The following is a 20054-nucleotide window of genomic DNA, read 5'->3' as shown; positions in this document are numbered from 1 at the left end:
AAGCGGTGGAGAATTTCCACCCTCTGGGGACTGGATGCCCCCAGTGCCTTAGCAGCCTGAGTGCAGGTAGGGCCTTAGCAGCCTGAAAGGGGCTGCAGGCAGGGGTGGCACGTAGCATTGACAACTGCTGAGAGCCCTGCCACCCACAAAATACTTCACGCACAGGGATGAGGACAGAGGGGACCAGCAGCAGCTGACCCTGATTTGCACTGTCCCACAGAAAATGAAGTCGACTTGCTGTTAACTGCAATTTTTTAAACTTTCAAAGAAGCTTAACTGTGATGAGAACCATATAGGCATCTTAAAAGACTCTAAGGAACTCTGAGAAAACCTGCATTATGTCAAATTGTTAACTCCAGAAAATTTTGGGGTGAGGATGCAGGAATGGAGAAGCACATTGCATACCACTTAATGCTGGCATAATGAACAGACCAGAAATATAACATGGATCTTTCAAGTCTACAATTAAAATTTTTCAAGTGGGCAGTACTGTAATTAGAAATTGGTTCCATTTCTACATCATTGTGATGTTCAGTAGCTATTAACAAAGTTGCACAAAAGGAAAACATGAAGAAGAGAAAATGAAAAGAGACTCCTCGTAACATAAGACTCTACGCCAGTCATTACGGAACATGGATTTGTAATGAATTTCGTATTACAATGAAGACACTGAACACTTAAAAACAATTAGATCGATACAATAAAACACTTGCTTCTACACACTTACAAATGCATACTTTTCCCCCAAAGAAACTCGTTTTTCACAGATTTAAGCAACAAATAATTTACATAGGATTCTTCAGATTTCAAAATATGCACAGAATTTTTGAGTCTACAGAAACTGACGTGCAGCGGTTGAGAAAGTGTTGCTCTGTCCAACGTGTTTTGGGTTAAATTCTTATCGGTACACATTCCTCAGTAACCACACATTCTCCTTCCATCAGTAAATGAAATTCTGGACATGTCGGTTTATAGGACAAAACCACTCCCATTTCCAAACACTAATTTACATGAACTTACATGGCTGATCACATGACCATTTCAGCCAGGACATGCACGCACTCGTGCACCCACACACTCATGCACACACGCACACTCGTGCACACACTAACCCGTCCCCTTCACGGCTCCTGACATCACCGGCACTGAGGCCAGAGCAGCTGCATGGACCCCGTCAGAGGACACGCGGCAGCAGCAAGGGCGTGTCCTGCCCCTGGGGACCAGCTGGAGCACCATGAGGCCTCGCACCCTCACGTACTCGAGTGAGGAGGGCGGCCCCGCCCCTCAGCGACAAGGGGAACGGCTGCCAGCTGTGAAGGACGCTGGTCTGCACAGAACTAAATGGCTATCACGAAGATATCTAAAAGCTTCCAATGATTTTTCACCTGGCAGAGGTCTGCTTCTTAAGTTTGTTTTAGCTGCTTGTATACATTTTCCAAAGCTCTAACGATGATTCTGAGACAGTGGCTGTTCACATTAAAATGCAAAAGGAGTGCTTGCTTCGGCAGCACATATACTAAAAATGCAAAAGGAACCCGAGTGGGCTGTGCAGCTCATCGCTGAGAAGTGGCCGCGCTCATGCCTTTGGGTTGTGGAGGGCAGGGCGCACACGCATCAGACATCTGGCCGCGGGGCCACAGTGACAGCCTGACTGATCTGTGTACTCAGGGCAAATGTCACACTTCAAAACTACAACCCATTCTTGAGCTTTAAAAGTAAAGTCGCTCTAAGACATGTCTTGGATGTCCCTTGGTTAGCAACCTCAACTCTGGGCCATGTCAGTACTGGTTTCCTGGGCCTCTTCCCTCCCGGGCTGTCTGATTATTTTGGGACCACCCATGGCGCAGGGCTGAAGTGCCGCAGACCAGCTGCTGCGGGACCTGAGTGAAGGGGCCTGGGGCACTCCAGCCCCGTCGCTACAAAATGGACACACGGGCAGGGGTTCACCGAAGGCCGTCTGCAAGGTTGCCCACTCGTGCCTCTCCAAGGGCAAGTGTCCAAGGGGACACGTTCAAAGGAATAAAAGTATGAGGGGCAGTACACTGAGATGTCTATAAAAACTGAAACTCAACAGGAACAAGAAGTCACAAGCATCAGATTCAGTAGCTGCTGAGAAGGCGACACTGACGGACCCACCTGGAGGTGGGAGGATTGGCACTGAGAGGTGTCAAGGGTATCTTGTCACCTGGGAACTACCGTTCTGGCTGCCGCCTTGTCAGCCAGTGGAAGCGCCTTCCGTCCTCAGGGTACATTGGCTGACTGTGTTGCTTGCTTTGTGAACTGAACTCGGTATTCCAGCTAAGAGCCAAAGTTGCTTAACTGGGCAACACTGAGCTCCCACGTTTCCCACATGTTTGTTTTTGAGGTAGTACTCATTTATTTGCATTGTTGGCTCTCAGATACCACCAAGGAAGTGAACCCATGTAGAAATAGGCAAACCAAAGGTGTAGAAAATAAATAAGGTTTTGTTTTCAGGTAGCAGGGAATCTTAAAAAGGTCAAGTCACATTCAATGGATAAGTCATTTGAAACATCTAGACTGTTTATAACCATAGCTATAAACTAAAGTGCTCTAAATTTTGCTTAAGATCTGAAATCGGTGATTAGAATCATTGTATTCTAAAATTTGCTAATATTAGACCTCAGGAGATTGAAATGATTTTCTATAAAAAGAGCAAAAACTTTTGCTTTCCAAAAGAAACTTTCTGTTGCAAACTCAATATTCTATGCTATTTTTTTTTTAAATTCTAAGTTCCAGGTTCATTTCTCAGACCTGTAACAGAACAGAGAGGAAGCTGAATTACTACACAACAGCACATGCTACAATTTCACACGGAGTAAACGTGGGATTTTTTATCATTCCTGCCATTTGTTAGTCAACGCAAATGCAGCTCTGCCATCTTCCCAGACGAGGGAAATACATAGGATTGTTCCAGAAATGCCAGACGACTCCCGCTCAGCGTGAGCACACAAGCTCACGCTGGACTCACAGTGTGATGCCTGCCTCCTGTCCCCTGGCCAATGCCAGCAAATCACCGCGACACGCTGCAGGGAGAGATGTCGTTCCCACTGGACAGAGGATGCCAGCACAAACACAGGACAGAATAAAACACAGGAACACAGTTCTATACACTTCATGCAAGCTGGGTACAATGTGAAACGGACACCTACAAAGCCCCTTCTCAGGTCCAGCTCGCACAAAACGGCTGGTCGGTCTGCGCAAAGCCTGCCCCAGTCACAGGTCCACGGCAAACCACCAGTGAGGGGCGCCAGCCACCTTACTTCTCCTGTAACAGCGCAGGGATGTTGATGCTCCAGCCAATGGCCTGCCTGTCAAAGCCGCAGGTGAAAAGATTGCACACGGGGTGGTCCTCGCTCCACGCCGAGCAGCATACCATTCTTCGGTGGCCCTAGTGCCAATCACACAAACCAGAATTAGTGTATTATTCCAGAAGCATAAGACCTATAGAACCTCAGCCACATTAACAGCTACACCACTCAAAGTGACCGAACTGAGAGAAAAAAACGAACACGTGGGATCAGTCAACGTGAGCCCAAAATATTGAGCGTGGTGATGGGCTCTGAGCGGTGTGCCAGTGCGAAGGCCATGACGGGACGAGTGGGTCAGACACAACATGAGTGTAGTAGTGAGACACACACAAAAGCACTTTAGGATTCTTTAAAAAAAATGAGTAGGATTACAGTCAGAAAGAAAGAAATGATCAGTTTGAAATGTTACAATGAACAGATGATGCTGGGTAAATGTGGGACTAAACTCAATGAAATGCACTCAGAGATCTCAAATGCCATTTTGACAAATAATTGGTTCAGGTATTAAAGCAGCTGGAAAAACACATTCGTTGCCAAATAAAACCAGGAAACATAAATGGCCTCTCAAGCAGAGTCCTGCTATCCTCAGGAATTCTGGTTAACCAGCAGAACGTTAGAAAAGTGACTGCCGAATGCCTACGAAGTTCAGTGCGACATGTCCAGTGTAAATGTGCGAAGCAAGACTTAGCACGCATCATACATGCCTCTAACACAGCTGTTACCACACTGTGACAAGGCATACAGGAAGCAGGACTGGGAATAGCTGATAGGAATTGGGTGAAAGAAACGCTTACATAGTGGCACAGAGGTCCCCTGTGCAAAACATTTACGTGTGAGCATTGCTCGCACTCGTCTGACAGAACCCGGCAGGCCACCAAGAGAAAAGCGGTACAGGAAAGGAGCCACATACGAAGGGCTGGGGGTGTCCTCTACACTCGTGCTAGGGACCCGAAGAGACCGGCGGACCCTCCTCCCTGGGCTCCCATTGACAGTGCTGGCTCTGGGAAATGTCACCTAACACTTGCCCCAAAGTAAGACATTCCATCTTAAGAGTCTGTCACCCTAGTGACTAAGTTTGACTGAGTGTCGTCGTCTCTTTTTAAGTCTATCAGCCGAAAGAAGCTGGGACAATATGAAGCACAGAGATCCCAGCTATGGTTCTATGACACGAAAACCAGTTACTCATCTGAACCAGTGTTACAAGTCCACAGTCAAATTAAATGTTACTCGTTAATCTTAAAAGTCAGTCTTTCCAGGAACCACTGTAGAAGGAAACAAACGCAAACACAACAGAATTCCGCAATCCCACAAAGCAGACTGTCTATAGGTAATAAAAGTGAAATCGTGTCCACGGCAGTACCACCACTGAGAACCACTGAGAACTCCCTTTACTCTCCACAGAAACAGTCTCAAAGCGATGAAGTCACTCCCACTAGTTCGCCAGTGCTTCCCAACGCAGCCTTCCATGCTGCACGGTGGCTCTGTGTGCCACGCAGACGTGGCTGAGAGAGGGAGGGCACATGGGTGACACTCAGCGGCCACCCAAAAGGAAAATCCCCTAGGACAAGCAGCTGCAGCTGCAGCTTTGCTAGGAGCTGCAAAGCTTTCCACAGCTACTCTAATGTTATGAGTTGTTTTTTCTGTGACAGGCACTCCTAAATAACGCATTTCCAACAGTGTACGTGGTAGTCACACAGGGAAAAGACAGCGTGTCTCAAGGACAGAGTGCATGGGTTCCCCTTAAAGGTGCTGCTCAGCTGGCAGCAAATGCCACTTGACCATCTACCTCTGGTTGTGACCGTGCTGAGGCTCGCCCATGAAGGGACACGAGCAGCCACAGTTGGGACCCCGGGTGCACAGACACGTGATGCAGTGTCTGGGTCCAGTTCCTTTAGAAAGAACGAGGTGTCACGGTGACAGGCAGGAAAAGGGGAAAGGCAACAGAGATGCCTGGGGCGGGGCCCAGTCCGGCACACGCCTGCAGGGAGGCTGCCTCGACAACGGGGCACACGCCTGCAGCTCCAGCCACTTCCCCACAGAAGGAGCCGTATGTCCCTCACACTTGCAATCAGCCAGGGAACTTACCTGAACACAGGCCCCCGAAGCCCCTCAGACACCAAGTCAGAGGTCGGTGCACCCTGACCCGTCTGGGCTGACTCAGTGCCACCCCAGCCCCTAGGAAAGCCACACCAACAGTGGAGTGTATCCAGGCCAATGGTTATGGAAAGGGGTCTCCTGGGTGGGAGTGGAGGGGCGACATTTCCTAAAAAGCTTCCCCAAGTGTGGCCACCGACATCCACATCCTGTCACTCAGTGTGTTCCCAGTTGTGTGAGTTCAACCGCCACTAAGACTGTGCTGCCCAGCACGGCGGCCCTTGGCCCACGCACATAGGAGCTCCGGAAACATGCCAGTAAAACCCAGGAGCTGGGCACTTGATCTCATTGAATTTAAACTTAAAAACTGATACCCAGGGACTGGGAAGCGTTGTCAGTGTTAGATTTTAGGAACTCTAAATACAGATCAAGTGTTTCCAAAGAAAATCCAGCCTCCACAGACTTAGCAGGAAAGAATGTAACACCACTAACATTTTATACTGCTCACATGTCCAAACGACATTATTTTGGATGTATTCCACTAAATATAGTGAAAATAACCTGTCCCTTTGCAAAGTGGTTCTGAGGAGGCCGGGCCTCGGCGTGCCCGGATGCACGCATGAGCACGCAGTTACCTGCCGACTGCTGTGGGGCAGCCGTGCCAGCCGCACTCCGGACATGTCGAACAATCTCACTTGTCGGTTGTCGTGCGGGAGGGCTATGATTTTTTGGCCAACGCATACATTGATCCTGCAAAGCAGAAACAAAGTGGGTTACATATAAAACAGTGACAGCACAGGTGTCTGAATTTACAGATTACGATGCAGTAGGATGTTTCATACTATGCACGATTCCTGACAAAACACGAGAGCAAACCACAAGTGTTACCTGTCTAGGCTTTAGGTCACAGAGGCCCGGTACTTCTGTGCTATGCGGTCATTGAAACCAAAGTGCTACGACACGGGGCTCTAACTGGCTCATTCTTATTCTTACACAGCTCACTACACCAACTGGGTTTAGACTAAGTACTGTCAGTATTTCCAGAATACTGAGTTTGCATTAGAGCATCAGTAACAAATATTTTCCCCGGGGCCTAAACCACTTTCCCAAGGCTCCATCAACTGAACAGTAAATTCACATCAACATTACATTACAACCGACCCTTTCAAATCAAGTACACAGCTGAGCAATGAGCAGCTTTCTTCACCTGTTGATGGCGGAGTCCGTACGAATGGTTGCAATGGGGGACCTCATGTTCTTCAAGTCCCAGACCTTGACAGTGCGGTCGTCACTGCCTGAAACGACGTTATCTCCAACGGTGAACACGGCCGAGGTCACCGTGCTACAAGTAAAGAGGAGGGGGTCAGCACATCCACTGGTGTCCAGCATGGAGACTACAGTCAGCACTGCAGTGTGTAGAAATCAGAGCACGCAGTGTTCTCGCCACACCACAAAGTAACTGAGGGCGGTGACGGAGGTGTGAATTAGCTTGACCAGGGCCATTTCAGTGTACGAGTGTATCAAACATACACTCAATTTTCATTTGTCAATTATACCTTGATGAAGAAAACATTTTAAAGATAAAATTAAAGGATCAAGAAAATAATCCCATAATTCCTGACAGCTCTGGCCCTAAATAACAGCCTCCAGGATATTTAAGAGTCATGTTTTTTCAGGCATAAAAGTTAGCTACAAATAAATCACATATAGGGGTGGACGGCTGGCTCAATTGGTTAGAGCGCGAGCTCTGGGCAACAGGGCTGCCAGTTCGATTCCCACATGGGCCAGCGAGCTGCGCCCTTCGCAACTAGAATGAAGTCAATGAGCTGCCGCTCAGCTCCTGGGTGGCCGGATGGCTCAGTTGGTTGGAGCGCGGGCTTTCAACCACAAGGTTGCCGGTTCGACTCCTTGACTCCCGCAAGGGATGGTGGGCAGCGCCCCCTGCAACTAAGATTGAAAGGACAACAACTTGACTTGGAAAAAATCCTGGAAGTACATATTGTTCCCCAATAACGTCCTGTTCCCCTTCCCCAACAAAATCTTTAAAAAATAATAAAAATAAATGACATATATTTTGCATATTCAATCTCATTGCTCACAATTTCAAACTATTTTCATTTCACTCAGAGTCTAAAACAAGGAATAACCTTTTCAGGTTCAGAAAACCCAGGTCTAACCCAGACTATACATCAAAAGCCACTCCACTGGTTAAACCTGGACCGAGTCCCTGCCAGGTGGGTCTGGACCCCTGCACAGCCGGCACGGAGTGACCGCTGTTGTGGGGCGCCCGGAGCACATGGGGCTGAGCCTCCTGGCCCTGCCCACTGAGGCCAGGCCCGTCGCCCACATGGGCCCATGTGTGACGTGGGGAGAAGGGGGAGACAGGGAGGCGGGGGCATCAACCCAAGGAGCCATCTGAAGCCCCTACTTAAAGGTCACAGAGGCAAGGGCCTGAGTAGGAGAAGGTGCTACCCCCGTCCATGTGACGGTCAGGAGCAAGGTTCAAAGACTCCGAGGACCGAGGACTCTGGCAGCCGCTCACATGGGGGCTGCTCTGTGGAGCGCAGGCCTCCGGAGGTGTGGGCCCCCGCTTGGTTTCAGTCAGCAGCCTGCTGAATTAATGCGGAAAGTCTCCACAAAAGAGCACCTAGCCCTATGTTAATAGAACGCTGAAAGACATTCGGTTTCTAATAAATCACGGCCCTGACAGCTATTGTGGGGCATCAGAGGCAGAGCCAGCATGGAGCAGTCGTCCCAAGGCACCTGGACGCGGGTCCCTCGGGAGCGCATGCGCCTGGGCCGCACACCGCAAAGCACAGACTCCGCCAGGCTGCAGAAGACTCATTTGTCTTGTCGCCGGGAGCAGCCGAGTCTCTGCTTCCAGCTGACAGCACGGTACCTCCTTGCCACACACCACTGCCCCAACTGGAACATTCCTCTCCCTCTGAGCATCTCAACCAACCAGCAATCCTCATTAGGGCCAACAGCTGTGCTCCCCGGCACACACAGAGCTGTTTTGCATAACAATCTCCGGAATTTCACGGCTAAGAAAAAACAATCCCTGTGGGAGAGGCTGGAGCCTCAGAAACTGAGTGTGGAGGGCCCATTCGCCCAGGAGCCTCAGAAACTGAGTGTGGAGGGCCCATTCGCCCACTCCTTACCTTACCCGTGGCTCCCACTAAAAAGCCACCCTTTCACAGCAGGGGAGAGGGCAGGAGGGGAACCCCCCTGGGAACCTGGGCCTGCACCAGTCGGCTGTGGACGTGTGGTGGGCACGGACAGCCTGGCCTCTCACCCACCAGCCACCGGCTCAGGTGCGGTGTTCCTATCAGTGCGCGGCGGACCTGCGTGCAGCGCCAAGGCTGACGGAACACATGGACCACAGCGCCCTCCCAGGGGCTGTACACACAGCGTGACTCTGCGCACATAGTCTTCAGGTCACCACAGTCCTTCCCAAACTGTTCTAGAAGCCGGGCTTCCAGCAGGTGAGGCGCGTGCTCAGGCGGACGCCAGCCTGGGAGAGCGCTCCCCACCATGCGCGCTGTGCAGAGCTCAGCCTCCCGTCAGCAACTCAGCTTCCTACAGGGAACGGACACTCACCGCCAAGCAGCACATGTCTGAGTATCCCTGATGCCAGCTCCCCAAACAGCACACTCTGAGGTCCCAAACATTCCAAAGGAGAGTCACACTTGTTTCACACGAGTCCTTCTTAGAACTGAAAATTCCAGACGATGAGCCTGCTCATACTGTCACTTGGCGGCTCTCCTCCCCAAACCACCCTCCTCAGGACAACTGTCCAGTCTAAACTACCGACAGGACTGAACTACACAACCGTCCAACTGACAAGGATTTCTGAGCACCGACTGTATGCCGCTCCCGCCTGCGTGTGAGACAGCCCAGCACAGGCAGGAGGGAGAACCCGCTCCTCGGGACCTTACAGCCTACTGGCTTTAATGACATGCTGCTGTGTGACTCTAGTGACTGAAATGTGTGGCTGACAGCTCCCTGAGAAAAGTTTCTGCAGCACCCAGGTCTGCTACTGGCCAGAGAAGGGCTCCGAAAGTGGCCTTGAGAAGGGTGTAAACAGTACATTCACTTAACTCGGCTAAACTCGCCTCCTCAGCATTTCACTAATCACGAAGCTTTTTCACACATTAGTCAAAGATGCTAGTTCCACACAACCTGATGCAAAATGATTACACAGAGGGTAAAATAGGGAATATCAGGTCAGGACCCTGACTTCCTTTCTGTGACATCAGGTCCTCGTTGCATTCTTATTTAACACGGAACAGTCAACTGGTAAGTAAGTTCTGAGTATTTGTAATGACATTGAGGATTTTCAAGGAATCTGAGAGGAGCGCATTCCACTTACATTAGGTGAGGAATGAGCTCCCTCTGGATTTAATCACCGAATTTTCCATTCCCTTATCCTCTTTAAGGGATAAAGACTCCGAGACTTTACCTGTTACACACTCACCAATTAATGACAGCCAACATCAATATCACCATGTGAGTCTGTGTATAAAAACTAGGAAGGAAAGAATTTCAAAGGTTTCATTTCCTCTTAAATCTTCAAAAATGAAAAACTTTACATCAGCTCTGAAGGTGATATGAGACAGGCCCTATTCTTCACAATAACTAGGAAAATTAAAGTCAGAAATGTATCAGGAGCTGCAAAACTTTTACTCTCAAACATACTAGTAGATTAGACAAAAATTACAAAGTTAAAGGAAGGTCCCTCCACCATCAGACACCTCCTGGGTCCATGCGCACCGCCCTGGGTGAGCCCTCACAGAGCCTGGGAGGGTCTTTTCTTCACCAATAACAGAGAGAGCTTGATCTGAAGCGTTGCTGACTCCTACACTGGATTAGCGGTATGTAAGGGCCCTTACAGCCCAGGACTGTGCAAATGTGCTTCCGTATGTGTCAGTGTGCCTACCTGATGTGACCGAGGTTACACGGACCATGACACGTGCTGACAGGTATATACCACGTGTGGGCAGGTGCGTACGTGTGTGGGTAGGTGAATATGCATGTGAGCAGGTGTGTACATGTGTGGGCAGGTGCATACAATGTGGACAGGTGCGTACACATATGAACAGGTGTGTGTGTGTGTGGACAGGTGTATACGCGTGTGTGTGTGTGTGTGTGTGTGTAAAATAAGCCATGACCCACCATCCACTGCACCTTCAGTAACTGCTCAGAAACAACTTAATACTAAAGACTGAACATGACACCTGTGAAGCGGTCTGCCGACAGACCACTGCCCATCCCCACTACGGGCCTGCGCACAACTGGTCACGGACCAAGCAAAGAGTTCAATACGGTCAAAACCACCACTGCCCAGTTAAAAAAAGTCATGCTGTCAAAACACGTTTCTCTTCAAAAGCATACAGAAAACTAATAAAAGCACAACACAAAATTCAAAGCTATTTTCTCCTTCGTCAGTACACGACCTAGAATTTTGGTATTTAGTACTAAATATCTCCCCTGGGAATTTGGCAATAAAAGCATGTGAAAATGACCTGACTTTAAAGCAAACATGATAATGTTTTGACTCATTTTTTAAAATTCTAACCTGTTAGATGCAGTGCTTTATTTTCTTTAGAAGAAAGTGCTAAAATTCACATTTGAGGGGTAAAGCTGCAATCATATGGAAAATATTGAAGCAGAAAAGAAACAACTTTGCATTCTCAATTATTTTATCCGTGTCGAGCTTATTTCAGATTTTTGTCAATGCCAGAGTGTATCACACTTGTAAATACTGTCAGCCGGGTATAGACTAGTCATCGGCCACCTGTAGGGATAGCTTAATGACCCAGTAACAGCCTCAACTGTCAGCCCCTTTTTATAGTAACTAAAACAAAACAAAACTAAAAAAAGGGGTGGGAGGTACACGCTCTACTGACTCCACAGGGAAAAAGGTGATGCTGGAGCTGGGAGCCTGGGTCCTTCTGCCAGGAAAAACCTCAGTGAGCATGTCTCCGTTCTTTTCAAAGGACAGTTAGTTGATCTAACCTAAAAAGGGGTTTTATTACAATGAGAAGCTCTTGCAGAAATGCCGGTGCGTCCACAGCACCCAGGGCGGGACCAGCTGGAATGACCCATGCTCCGAGTCCCACCCCAGGGGAGGGCACACTGACGGGCCGCGGAGAGGGGCGCTGGGCTACCCGATGGGACTCCTTCCAACGTCGCCCACTACTGAATGATGGTGTCAGCTGAAAACGTGTGAATATATAAGGATTTGGCTGGTTTCAGATGAAAACCACTGGATTTCAGTCCCAGCTTTTGACGGTGAGGACAGAAATATATGGGAAATAAACCGCCAACAGTTGAAACTCCCGTGACATTCCAAAATTTTCCAATTAAACATTTCTATTATTCCCAAGAATACACACTACAATTTCTCATTCCTGCTATTAAGAAAACAATTTGCTATATAAAGTACTTAAAATTACACTTCGTATAAATGGGTACACCTGGGGTCACTATTAGCTAGTCAATAGTAACAGCCACAATTATACAAAATAAATCCTGTGATGGTGAAATTCCCATTATAATAAAGAGAGATCACAGTACAGAGTGAAAATGAACAGAGAACGTCAAAAAAAATAGGCGTTTTTGTCCTCTCTGAAAACTGACAACGGAAGCCTAAAAGAGCTTGTGTCAGGGAGCCCTGTCTCTGTCCAGCAAAAACGACGTAGCACAGATTTCAAGGGGGCCCACACGGCTGTGTTGTCATTTTACAGTGACACGTTGCATCTCAAACTCTTCTGTTTCAAAAGGCAGAAAATCCATGCAAAAGTACAGAGTGAACAGTGAAAATTAAAAAGAGAAAAAAATAATCTCTCCCAGCTCCTGGAAAACTGGCTCTAAAACTGGGCAACAGCATGGACACCTTTCCAGCTACATCTCGCCTTAAAACAGCCCAATACAGAAATTCAAAGTAACTGGACAGTGAGTTGCTCGCACCATGAAAGGAGTGAAATTCTAACATACGTCACTAAAGAACCCTGCTGAGTTCCCCGATATGAAAATAGGCCCTGAGATAAAGTTTTACAAAGTGCATTGCACATCGAGTTAATGTGAAGTATGTGGTCACATGTTTTTAAGAAATAACGCCTGTTTAAGCAACGCTCCACTAAAAACCACTCCACATTCGACAAGTGAAGGACAGCAAAGCCCTAAGAACTGCACATCTGAGTTTTGCGTTTAATATTCAGAAAGTCAGGTTGGAAGGACTCAGGAAAGCCCCTAGATTAGAGGATGGGCCCTGTGAGAACACCAACTTGCTTCCTGCTGGCACTGTGCTCGATGCTGCAAATGCCAAGAGCACCGCTCAGCCCGGACAGACGGCAGTGCAGCGGCTGCGTTCTGGGCATCCCCTAGGACAGAGGCCCACAGGTCTGAGGGCAGTAGAAGCCACAGCCTCAGAGGTGAGCGATAACATGGGACACACTCAGGGCCAGCCAGTGCTCTGCTCTTCCACAGGAAGCAGGCTTTCGCGTTCGGTTTTGATGCATGTGTACCTTTGCATGGGGACAACTATGTGACTGCAAAGGTAATGCGTTCAGTGGGTTTTGCTCGTCACATGGGCGCGAACCTAGAGAACCCATGCCAGAGACAAAAAAAGCAATAGTCATGGATGAAGAGTGCTGAGCAGAAACCCTGTAAAATGTCGCAATTCTGGCTTTTCTTAACTGCAGTTACCTCTAGAAGCTTAGTGCTGACAGGACAGGAAGGCTGCATACATGGGATAAAGCAGCCTGCAGCCCCACCTGCTGCCCACACCGTGTGGGGTCTCCTCAGGCAGAGGCCTCTCCCTGCCATGGTGACAGAGACCCTGCTGTGGGTCCCGCTGCAGCCGTGACAGGGGACATCCAACCCAGCCCCGAGCCAGTCGCCATCGAGTCCCAAAGACTTCAAAAAGGGTAAAGCAAGTTGTGGAAACAGTCCTGTTAAGACACAGTCATAACTAAGCCGCCCAACAGCCAGCCAGGCAGAGGGACGGTGAGGGCGAGCGTGTGGCTGTATGTTCCCAGGGCAGACCCTGCAAACACGTGTAATGTCAAAACGAGGGAAAAAGGAGCCCGTGCGAGGACTCGGAGCCTCTGTGAACAGTCCCGGGTGACCACGCACACCGCCAACCCCGCAGCAGCACTTCCGGGTTCTCCCGACCCCTCCCACTGCCCCGTCTGTCCTCACCCAACGGCCTACGAGAACATGAGTGACTTCTCTTGGTTTCCTACTAAATTCCTTCACGTCTCCCAAATGGAGCTAAGTGTTTAGGAAAAGAGTACCATTTGAAAGACAGTGGAGTTGGAAATTAACATGAAAACTATGATCTGAATAAAGTTTTCCAATCCACCCACAAAACCGTTTTCGTGAACAGGTCAAAAGAGACGTCTGAACGACTGTGACTCACTCCGTGTGGCCCTGGAAAACATTCACAGAGTGGATGGACGGGTCCCTGAAATCCCACAGACGGAAGGTCGTGTCCCGGGAGGAGGTCACCACGAGCCGCTGCGTGGGGTGTGTGCAACAGTGCGTGAGCTCCTGGTCATGCCCTACAAGCGAAGACGACAAAAGTGCAGCATCACCGCCTGCAGATACACTCAGTGAAGCTTTCTTAAAAACAAGAATCAAAGCAGGCTTCATGGTTGCCACCGCCAGTGTTCACTGTAAATGCAAACATAAGGAATCAATACTAGCACGTGGGGTCACGGTGGGACCAGTTTCCTCAGGAGCTGGAAAGCCTTTCACTTGTGCATTTAAAGGCAATGTGACACTCAAGGCCGTTGTAACTCACTTCTTGATCTAGCAGCTAAAGGTCTGGCCAGTCTCTTTAGCAGGCTGAGCATGTGAACAAATTAATTCTTAATTCTTCATTTCCAGCATAATTTCTAATAATATGAGACGAGGAGCCCTCAGTAAAATACAATCTTTAACACTCAACGAGGAAATGTACCTGTTGACAAATTTGCAGGAAAGCTTATGGGCAGAATTGTGAGACGGCCAGGAGCCCCAGCCCTGGTGAGCAGGGCTGTGTGAGTCCCTTGGGTTTGGGCAGAACCTCCAAATGTGATGAGCTACTACGGTGGCCCTCTCAGGACATTACAGAGCAAAACAGATTCTGCCGCAGCTGTGGCCACAGCCTCCAAATCAGGTGGCTCTGAGTTAATCAGCAGACTGCCCTGGGTGGGCCTGACGTAATCAGATGGGCCTTTCAAGGGTCCAGGTACTGAGGCTTTCCTGCCCATTTGGAAAAAATCAAATAGCCACAAGGGACAGAAACGCCTCTAGATGGGGCCGCAAGGGACCCAAGGGCATGCGAGATGCTAAGGGTGGTCCCCAGCTGACAGCTCTAAGAAAACGGAAATTTAGTCATCCATGGAGGACCCCAAGCCTCAATGGGCTCACACCCCATTGAACACCTTCATCTCACCCTGACACCCTGAGCAGAGAGCAGCGAGCATGTGCCGGGAACTCCCGACCCAGGGAGTCCATGAGGTTGTGAATTTGTGGTATTCTAAGACACTACCATGTTTCCCTAAAAATAAGACCTAGCCGGACCATCAGCTCTAATGCATCTTTTGAAGCAAAAATACATGTAAGACCCGGTCTTACATATTAACATAATATTAAGACCGGGTCTTATGTCGTATCATATATATAATAAAACATAATACTGGATATAATAGAATATAATACGATGCAGGGTATGATATGATACATGACATGATATGATACAATATACATAATTAACATAATACTGGGTCTCATATTAATTTTTGTTCCAAAGACACATTAGAGCTGATGGTCCTGCTAGGTCTTATTTTCGGGGAAACACAGTAGTTTGTGGAAATTTGTTACAAAGCAAAGAAAAGCTAACACACCAGCCGTACCTGCTACAGCTGAATCCCCTAAAGATAAACCTGGCTACAGACAGTTCTATCAGAAAGGATCTCTGGAAACCATAGCCAAAGCACCCAGAGAATTAAAACCATTGTACACAGGCAGGACTGTGCAGGTGAGACACATGCGGGCACACACCTGGGGGTCAGTGCTGGAGTACCTGTCAGCGAGTGAAGAAGCTCCGCCGTCTCCACATCGTACAGGTTCGCAGTCCGGTCCCAAGACGCCGTCACTGCCTGCTTCCCCCCAACCAGCCAGTCAGCAGCTATGACCACTCCCTGGTGACTCTTAAGGGAAGTCAATGGCGCCCGGATGGTAGGACAGTCACTGGACACGTCTCCGTCCACATCGGCCTCGTCTTTATCAGAGCACTCGACTTCATCCTCGCCACCTATCTGCTGTCCAAGGTGAGAGCAGAGAACTTCTGAGGCCCACCGCACACAATTAGACTGTCGTCACTCGTCTTTCTAGGACTTGATCATCGCTATGCCCAACACCAGTGGGGCACCTGGCACATAACTGGTGCTGTTTTTCACCTTTATGAGTATCCACCTGGCTAAAACCCAGGGCCGGATATAAGGAGAAAAAAAAAGTCAGGGCCACAATGACATTAAATGAGCTACAGTTCATCTCCACTAACCATGAAAATGGAAAATAAAATGATTTTCAACATTTTAGGTTTTTACCACGTGTTAGCAGAAATGTAATAACACTAAACAAATACAACTGAAAGTCAATAATTTATCACTAAAAAAAGGAACATTTCAATCCTCAGGAGACTGCTTAATATATATATACTTAGAATCCTACTGCTATAACAATAGATGTTAGAGTTCACTTTATTTCCCTACAGTATCAACAGTCTTTTGTCAAAAGCTAAAGATAAAATAAAAACATAATATAACAGTCATTCTAGGCTTCAGGTCTCTGAAAACACGTTTATCTGTTCCTTCAGCTCACACAGGCAGGGCGCAGAGCACAGGAGAGGCAAACTGTGTGACACATACACGTGGGAGAATGAGCAGGCAGACCAGGCAAAGCCCTGCCCGTCTCAGGGAGCCTCCATGTCAGAAAGGAGGACACACCACATGCACGTGCACACACAACATATGGAAACATACATTGTGCGTACACACACTAGTGTGAGAATACATGCCATATGTACATAGTACAGGGTCATGTGACACATACAGTACAGGGACAGGTATCACATGAACAGTACAGGCACAGGTGTCACACACAGTACAGGCACAGGTGTCACAGTACAGGGACAGGTGTCACACGTACGCACACAAAGTACAGGCACAGGTGTCACAAACAGTACAGGAACAGGTATCAAATGCACACACACAGTACAGGGACAGGTGTCACATGCACGCACACATTTGGTCATAGGCACTAAGAACGTAATGCAGGATGAGGGCTGCTTTTATACATAATTATCAGGGACAGACTCTTGGCTCCAGTACCACCTGAGTCAGGATGTGAAGAGAGCACGGAGCATGGCACACCAGTATTTTGGGGAACATCATTCCCACCGGAGAGAACCGCAAGTGTGAAGGCCTGAGAAGGGAGCAGCACGGGGCGGGGGGGCACGGGGTGAAGCACATGAGGTGACAGCACAAAGCTGCCCTGTGACAGACACTAGCAGCTCATTTCACTCAACAGGACAATTAAGATCTCTGCGTGACTGCAGCTACGCACTGTGGGCTCAATGGCACAACTGTATCCAACAGTACGAGTCAGTCAGTCACTGAAGGACTTAGGGTTTCAATCGGTCGATTCATTCCTCTTCTCATATGCAGTCTTTTATTACCTACCGTAAAACTTCACCCACATAAAACTGTTATGCATGCCACTGACCTACGTGGTATTCTTATGTGAAAGATGGTTAAGTTGTCTAAAACCAAATATGCAAAATATTAAGAAATGTAATCTAATCGTAAATTTAAAAGAATTAATGGTAAATGTTTAATATTTGTGGAAAGGAAGGTGAAAGCAAGCACGTGAATAAACAAATAAAGGTACTTCTTAGACACCGCCTGGGTCAGCTTTGGGCTGGGTGGCCAAGGCCGAGGGCGGCAGGTATATAGCTTCTGGTGAGGGCTCTCTTCTGGGAGTGTGGATGGCCGCCTTCTCATTGCATGCTCACATGGCCTCTCCCAGGTGCGTACAGAGAGGGAAAGAGCTCAAGAGCTCTGTGCTGTCTGTCCTTGTAAGGACACTAATCCTATAGGACAAAGGCCCCACCCTATGACCTCATTTAATCTTCATCACCTCCTTAGAAGCCCCACCTCCAAATACAGTCACACTGGGTGTTAGTTAGGCCTTCAACCTATGATTTGGGGGGACACAAACTTTCAGTCCATGAGACATTATAAAGTTATCCTACAATTTGCCAACACCCAGAACCCCACCACATGCCCCAGGTCACGTTTTCAGGATAAGTACACGTGTGCTTACACTAGTGTCGGCCACGGGCTGGGGTGTCGGCAGCTGGACTGCGTACCTCCAAATGTGAGCAGTCTGATCTCCAGAAGCTGAAGAGAGAAATTGGGGGAAATTACCCAAAGTGCACCCCGTGTGCACAATGTGCTTTCTGCGGGGCTCTGAGGATCATCAGACTTGTGTAACTCAGTGGCCGTGAGTAAGGCGAATGTGCTTCACGTAAGAAGCTATTTCTGAGACCGCATATGCTTTTGAGAAGAGTAAGATAATTACTTAGGAAAATGTTCCCCGTTTCATTTTCAGGTGGAAAGCTGTGAAGGTTCAGAAACAATTTACAAATACTACATTTTATTCTCCATCTACCTAGGTAAACTGAAACCCAATTACACTCTAACTGCGGCTATAGCAGGTTCCGATGTGTTTCAGAAAAGCAACACACAAATGCACGTTCCCATCTGCTCAGCATGATGGACCTCACGACCTGCCAGGCACCTGCAAGTGCCAAGACCTCACTCCTACCGAGTCTGCAAGGTGGTGCTTGGACTTGGGAACGGAAAGACAGGGAGGGCAGCTGCAGGCCCAGACAGGCTGCAGGCGTGCCCAACAGCCGTCTCCACTGACCCTCCCGAGCACCGTCTGAACCCTCCCCTTCTTGTGGCTGCAGAGCGACCCCAAAGGGGTGGCCATGTGTAGGCGGTGGTACCTTTCTCAGGTATCAAATGAACTTACTGCCTGACTTGCCAATCTCTCTTCGCATCGGCAGCAGGTCCACAGCCGTCTCGCACTGCTCTCTCCAGCCCCACTGCTTTACCTGTTTCAGTTTCCGTCACTCCTTTCTGGGCTGTCCCTCGATTCTGTCCCCTCCTTTGATTGTCACCGGTCTCCCTCCATGTCCCCTCTTCCCAACAACACAGCAAACGATCGATTTAATCAAGTTTAAACTCCTCACCTACTTCCCTCCTATTTCTCCAGGTATCACTAGCAGCTGTGGGCAGGCCCAGGTGCTCAAACTGACCGTGCCACCACGTTCCACTCATGGGTGAAAGCACCCGGTTAGAACCATTTCTGTCCTTTACCCTGAGGTCAGCAAAACCATGCCCATGGGCCACACCAGGCAGCCACTGTTTTGTAAACATGGCCACTGCAGGCAGCCATGTCTAACCATCTGCTTTCTGCGTCTCTGCTGCTTTCACAGTAACCCAGAGCTGAGTGGTCACATGGTGGTGACACACGTGTGGCCCTCAAAGATGAAAACATTTACTTCTGGTCCTTTACAGACAACGCCTGCTGACCTCGGTTCCATCCAAACACTGCCAGTGTTCCCAAACCACCACAGGGGATCTATGGCTATTGGGCATTTTATAGAGAAACTCCTCAGTCTGATAATAAAGGTGTTTTTAAAACCACAGTGTAAAACACGGCGAACCCAAGCCGCCCAGCTTAGGAGAACCAGCTAGAAAGGAATAAGAATGCAGGCTCTGCAGAGTGCCAATACCCGGGACAACTGCACATTGTGTATTTCAGGTGCTCACAGGAGTCGGGGCTCAGCAGGAATGACAGGGCCTCAGAGAACTGAGTCACAGTCTGCCGACAGTCGTCACAGCGTAAGCAGGGCCTGGGGACAACCACCAAGTGCTTCACAGCAAGATTCAAGAACAGGATCGATTTCAATCGCACTATGAAGTCAAGCTCATGGAATGTGCAATCCACTACTCGTCAAAGAAAGTACTACTCAACGTATTTTTTTTACTCATTTCCCAGGTAACTCAAAAAATCTACTAACGGGTGGCCAGATGGCTCAGTTGGTTAGAGCATGAGCTCTCAACAACAAACTTGCCGGTTCACTTCCCGCATGGGATGGTGGGCTGTGGCCCCTGCACCTATGATTGAAAATGGTGACTGGAATTGGAGCTGAGCTGCGCCCTCCACAACTACCATGTTTCCCCAAAAATAAGACCTAGCCAAACAATCAGCTCTAATTTTGGAGCAAAAATTAATATAAGACCCAGTATTATTTATATTATATTACTGTTATGTTATGTATGTTATGTTATATTATACCTGACCTTACATTATAGTAAAATAAGACCGGGTCTTATATTAATTTTTGCTCCAAAAGACGCATTAGAGCTGATTGTCCGGCTAGGTCTTATTTTCAGGGAAACACGGTAGATTGAAGGAGGTGATGGGCCCTGGAGAAACATACTGTTCCCCAATAAAATTTAAAAAAAAAAAAGACATATTAAAAAAAAATCTACTAATGACTGT

At 48.4% G+C, this 20054-nt stretch overlaps 1 protein-coding gene across 3 annotated transcripts in view; it reads right to left on the bottom strand.

The window, feature by feature from the left end:
* Positions 1 to 633: 633 nt before the first annotated feature.
* WDR37 (WD repeat domain 37) overlaps positions 634 to 20054 on the bottom strand; it is a 44044-nt gene continuing 24623 nt past the window's right edge. For 2 of the 3 annotated variants that reach the window (XM_033102144.1, XM_033102143.1), the window contains exons 9-14: positions 17802 to 17878; positions 15499 to 15736; positions 13849 to 13990; positions 6631 to 6765; positions 6059 to 6173; positions 634 to 3409 (exon numbers count right to left, since the gene is read on the bottom strand). In XM_033102144.1, the coding sequence (XP_032958035.1) occupies positions 3278 to 3409; positions 6059 to 6173; positions 6631 to 6765; positions 13849 to 13990; positions 15499 to 15736; positions 17802 to 17878 (839 nt within the window). In that variant the 3' untranslated portion in view covers positions 634 to 3277. The remainder of the gene's footprint in view (positions 3410 to 6058; positions 6174 to 6630; positions 6766 to 13848; positions 13991 to 15498; positions 15737 to 17801; positions 17879 to 20054) is intronic. The other variant, XM_033102145.1, reaches the window with a different exon arrangement.

Source organism: Rhinolophus ferrumequinum, unplaced genomic scaffold (genome assembly GCF_004115265.2).
Source record: "Rhinolophus ferrumequinum isolate MPI-CBG mRhiFer1 unplaced genomic scaffold, mRhiFer1_v1.p scaffold_109_arrow_ctg1, whole genome shotgun sequence".
NCBI classification, from domain to species: Eukaryota; Metazoa; Chordata; class Mammalia; order Chiroptera; family Rhinolophidae; genus Rhinolophus; species Rhinolophus ferrumequinum.
The sequence above is the reverse complement of the archived record's forward strand: the minus strand, read 5'-3'. Positions and strand labels throughout refer to the sequence as shown.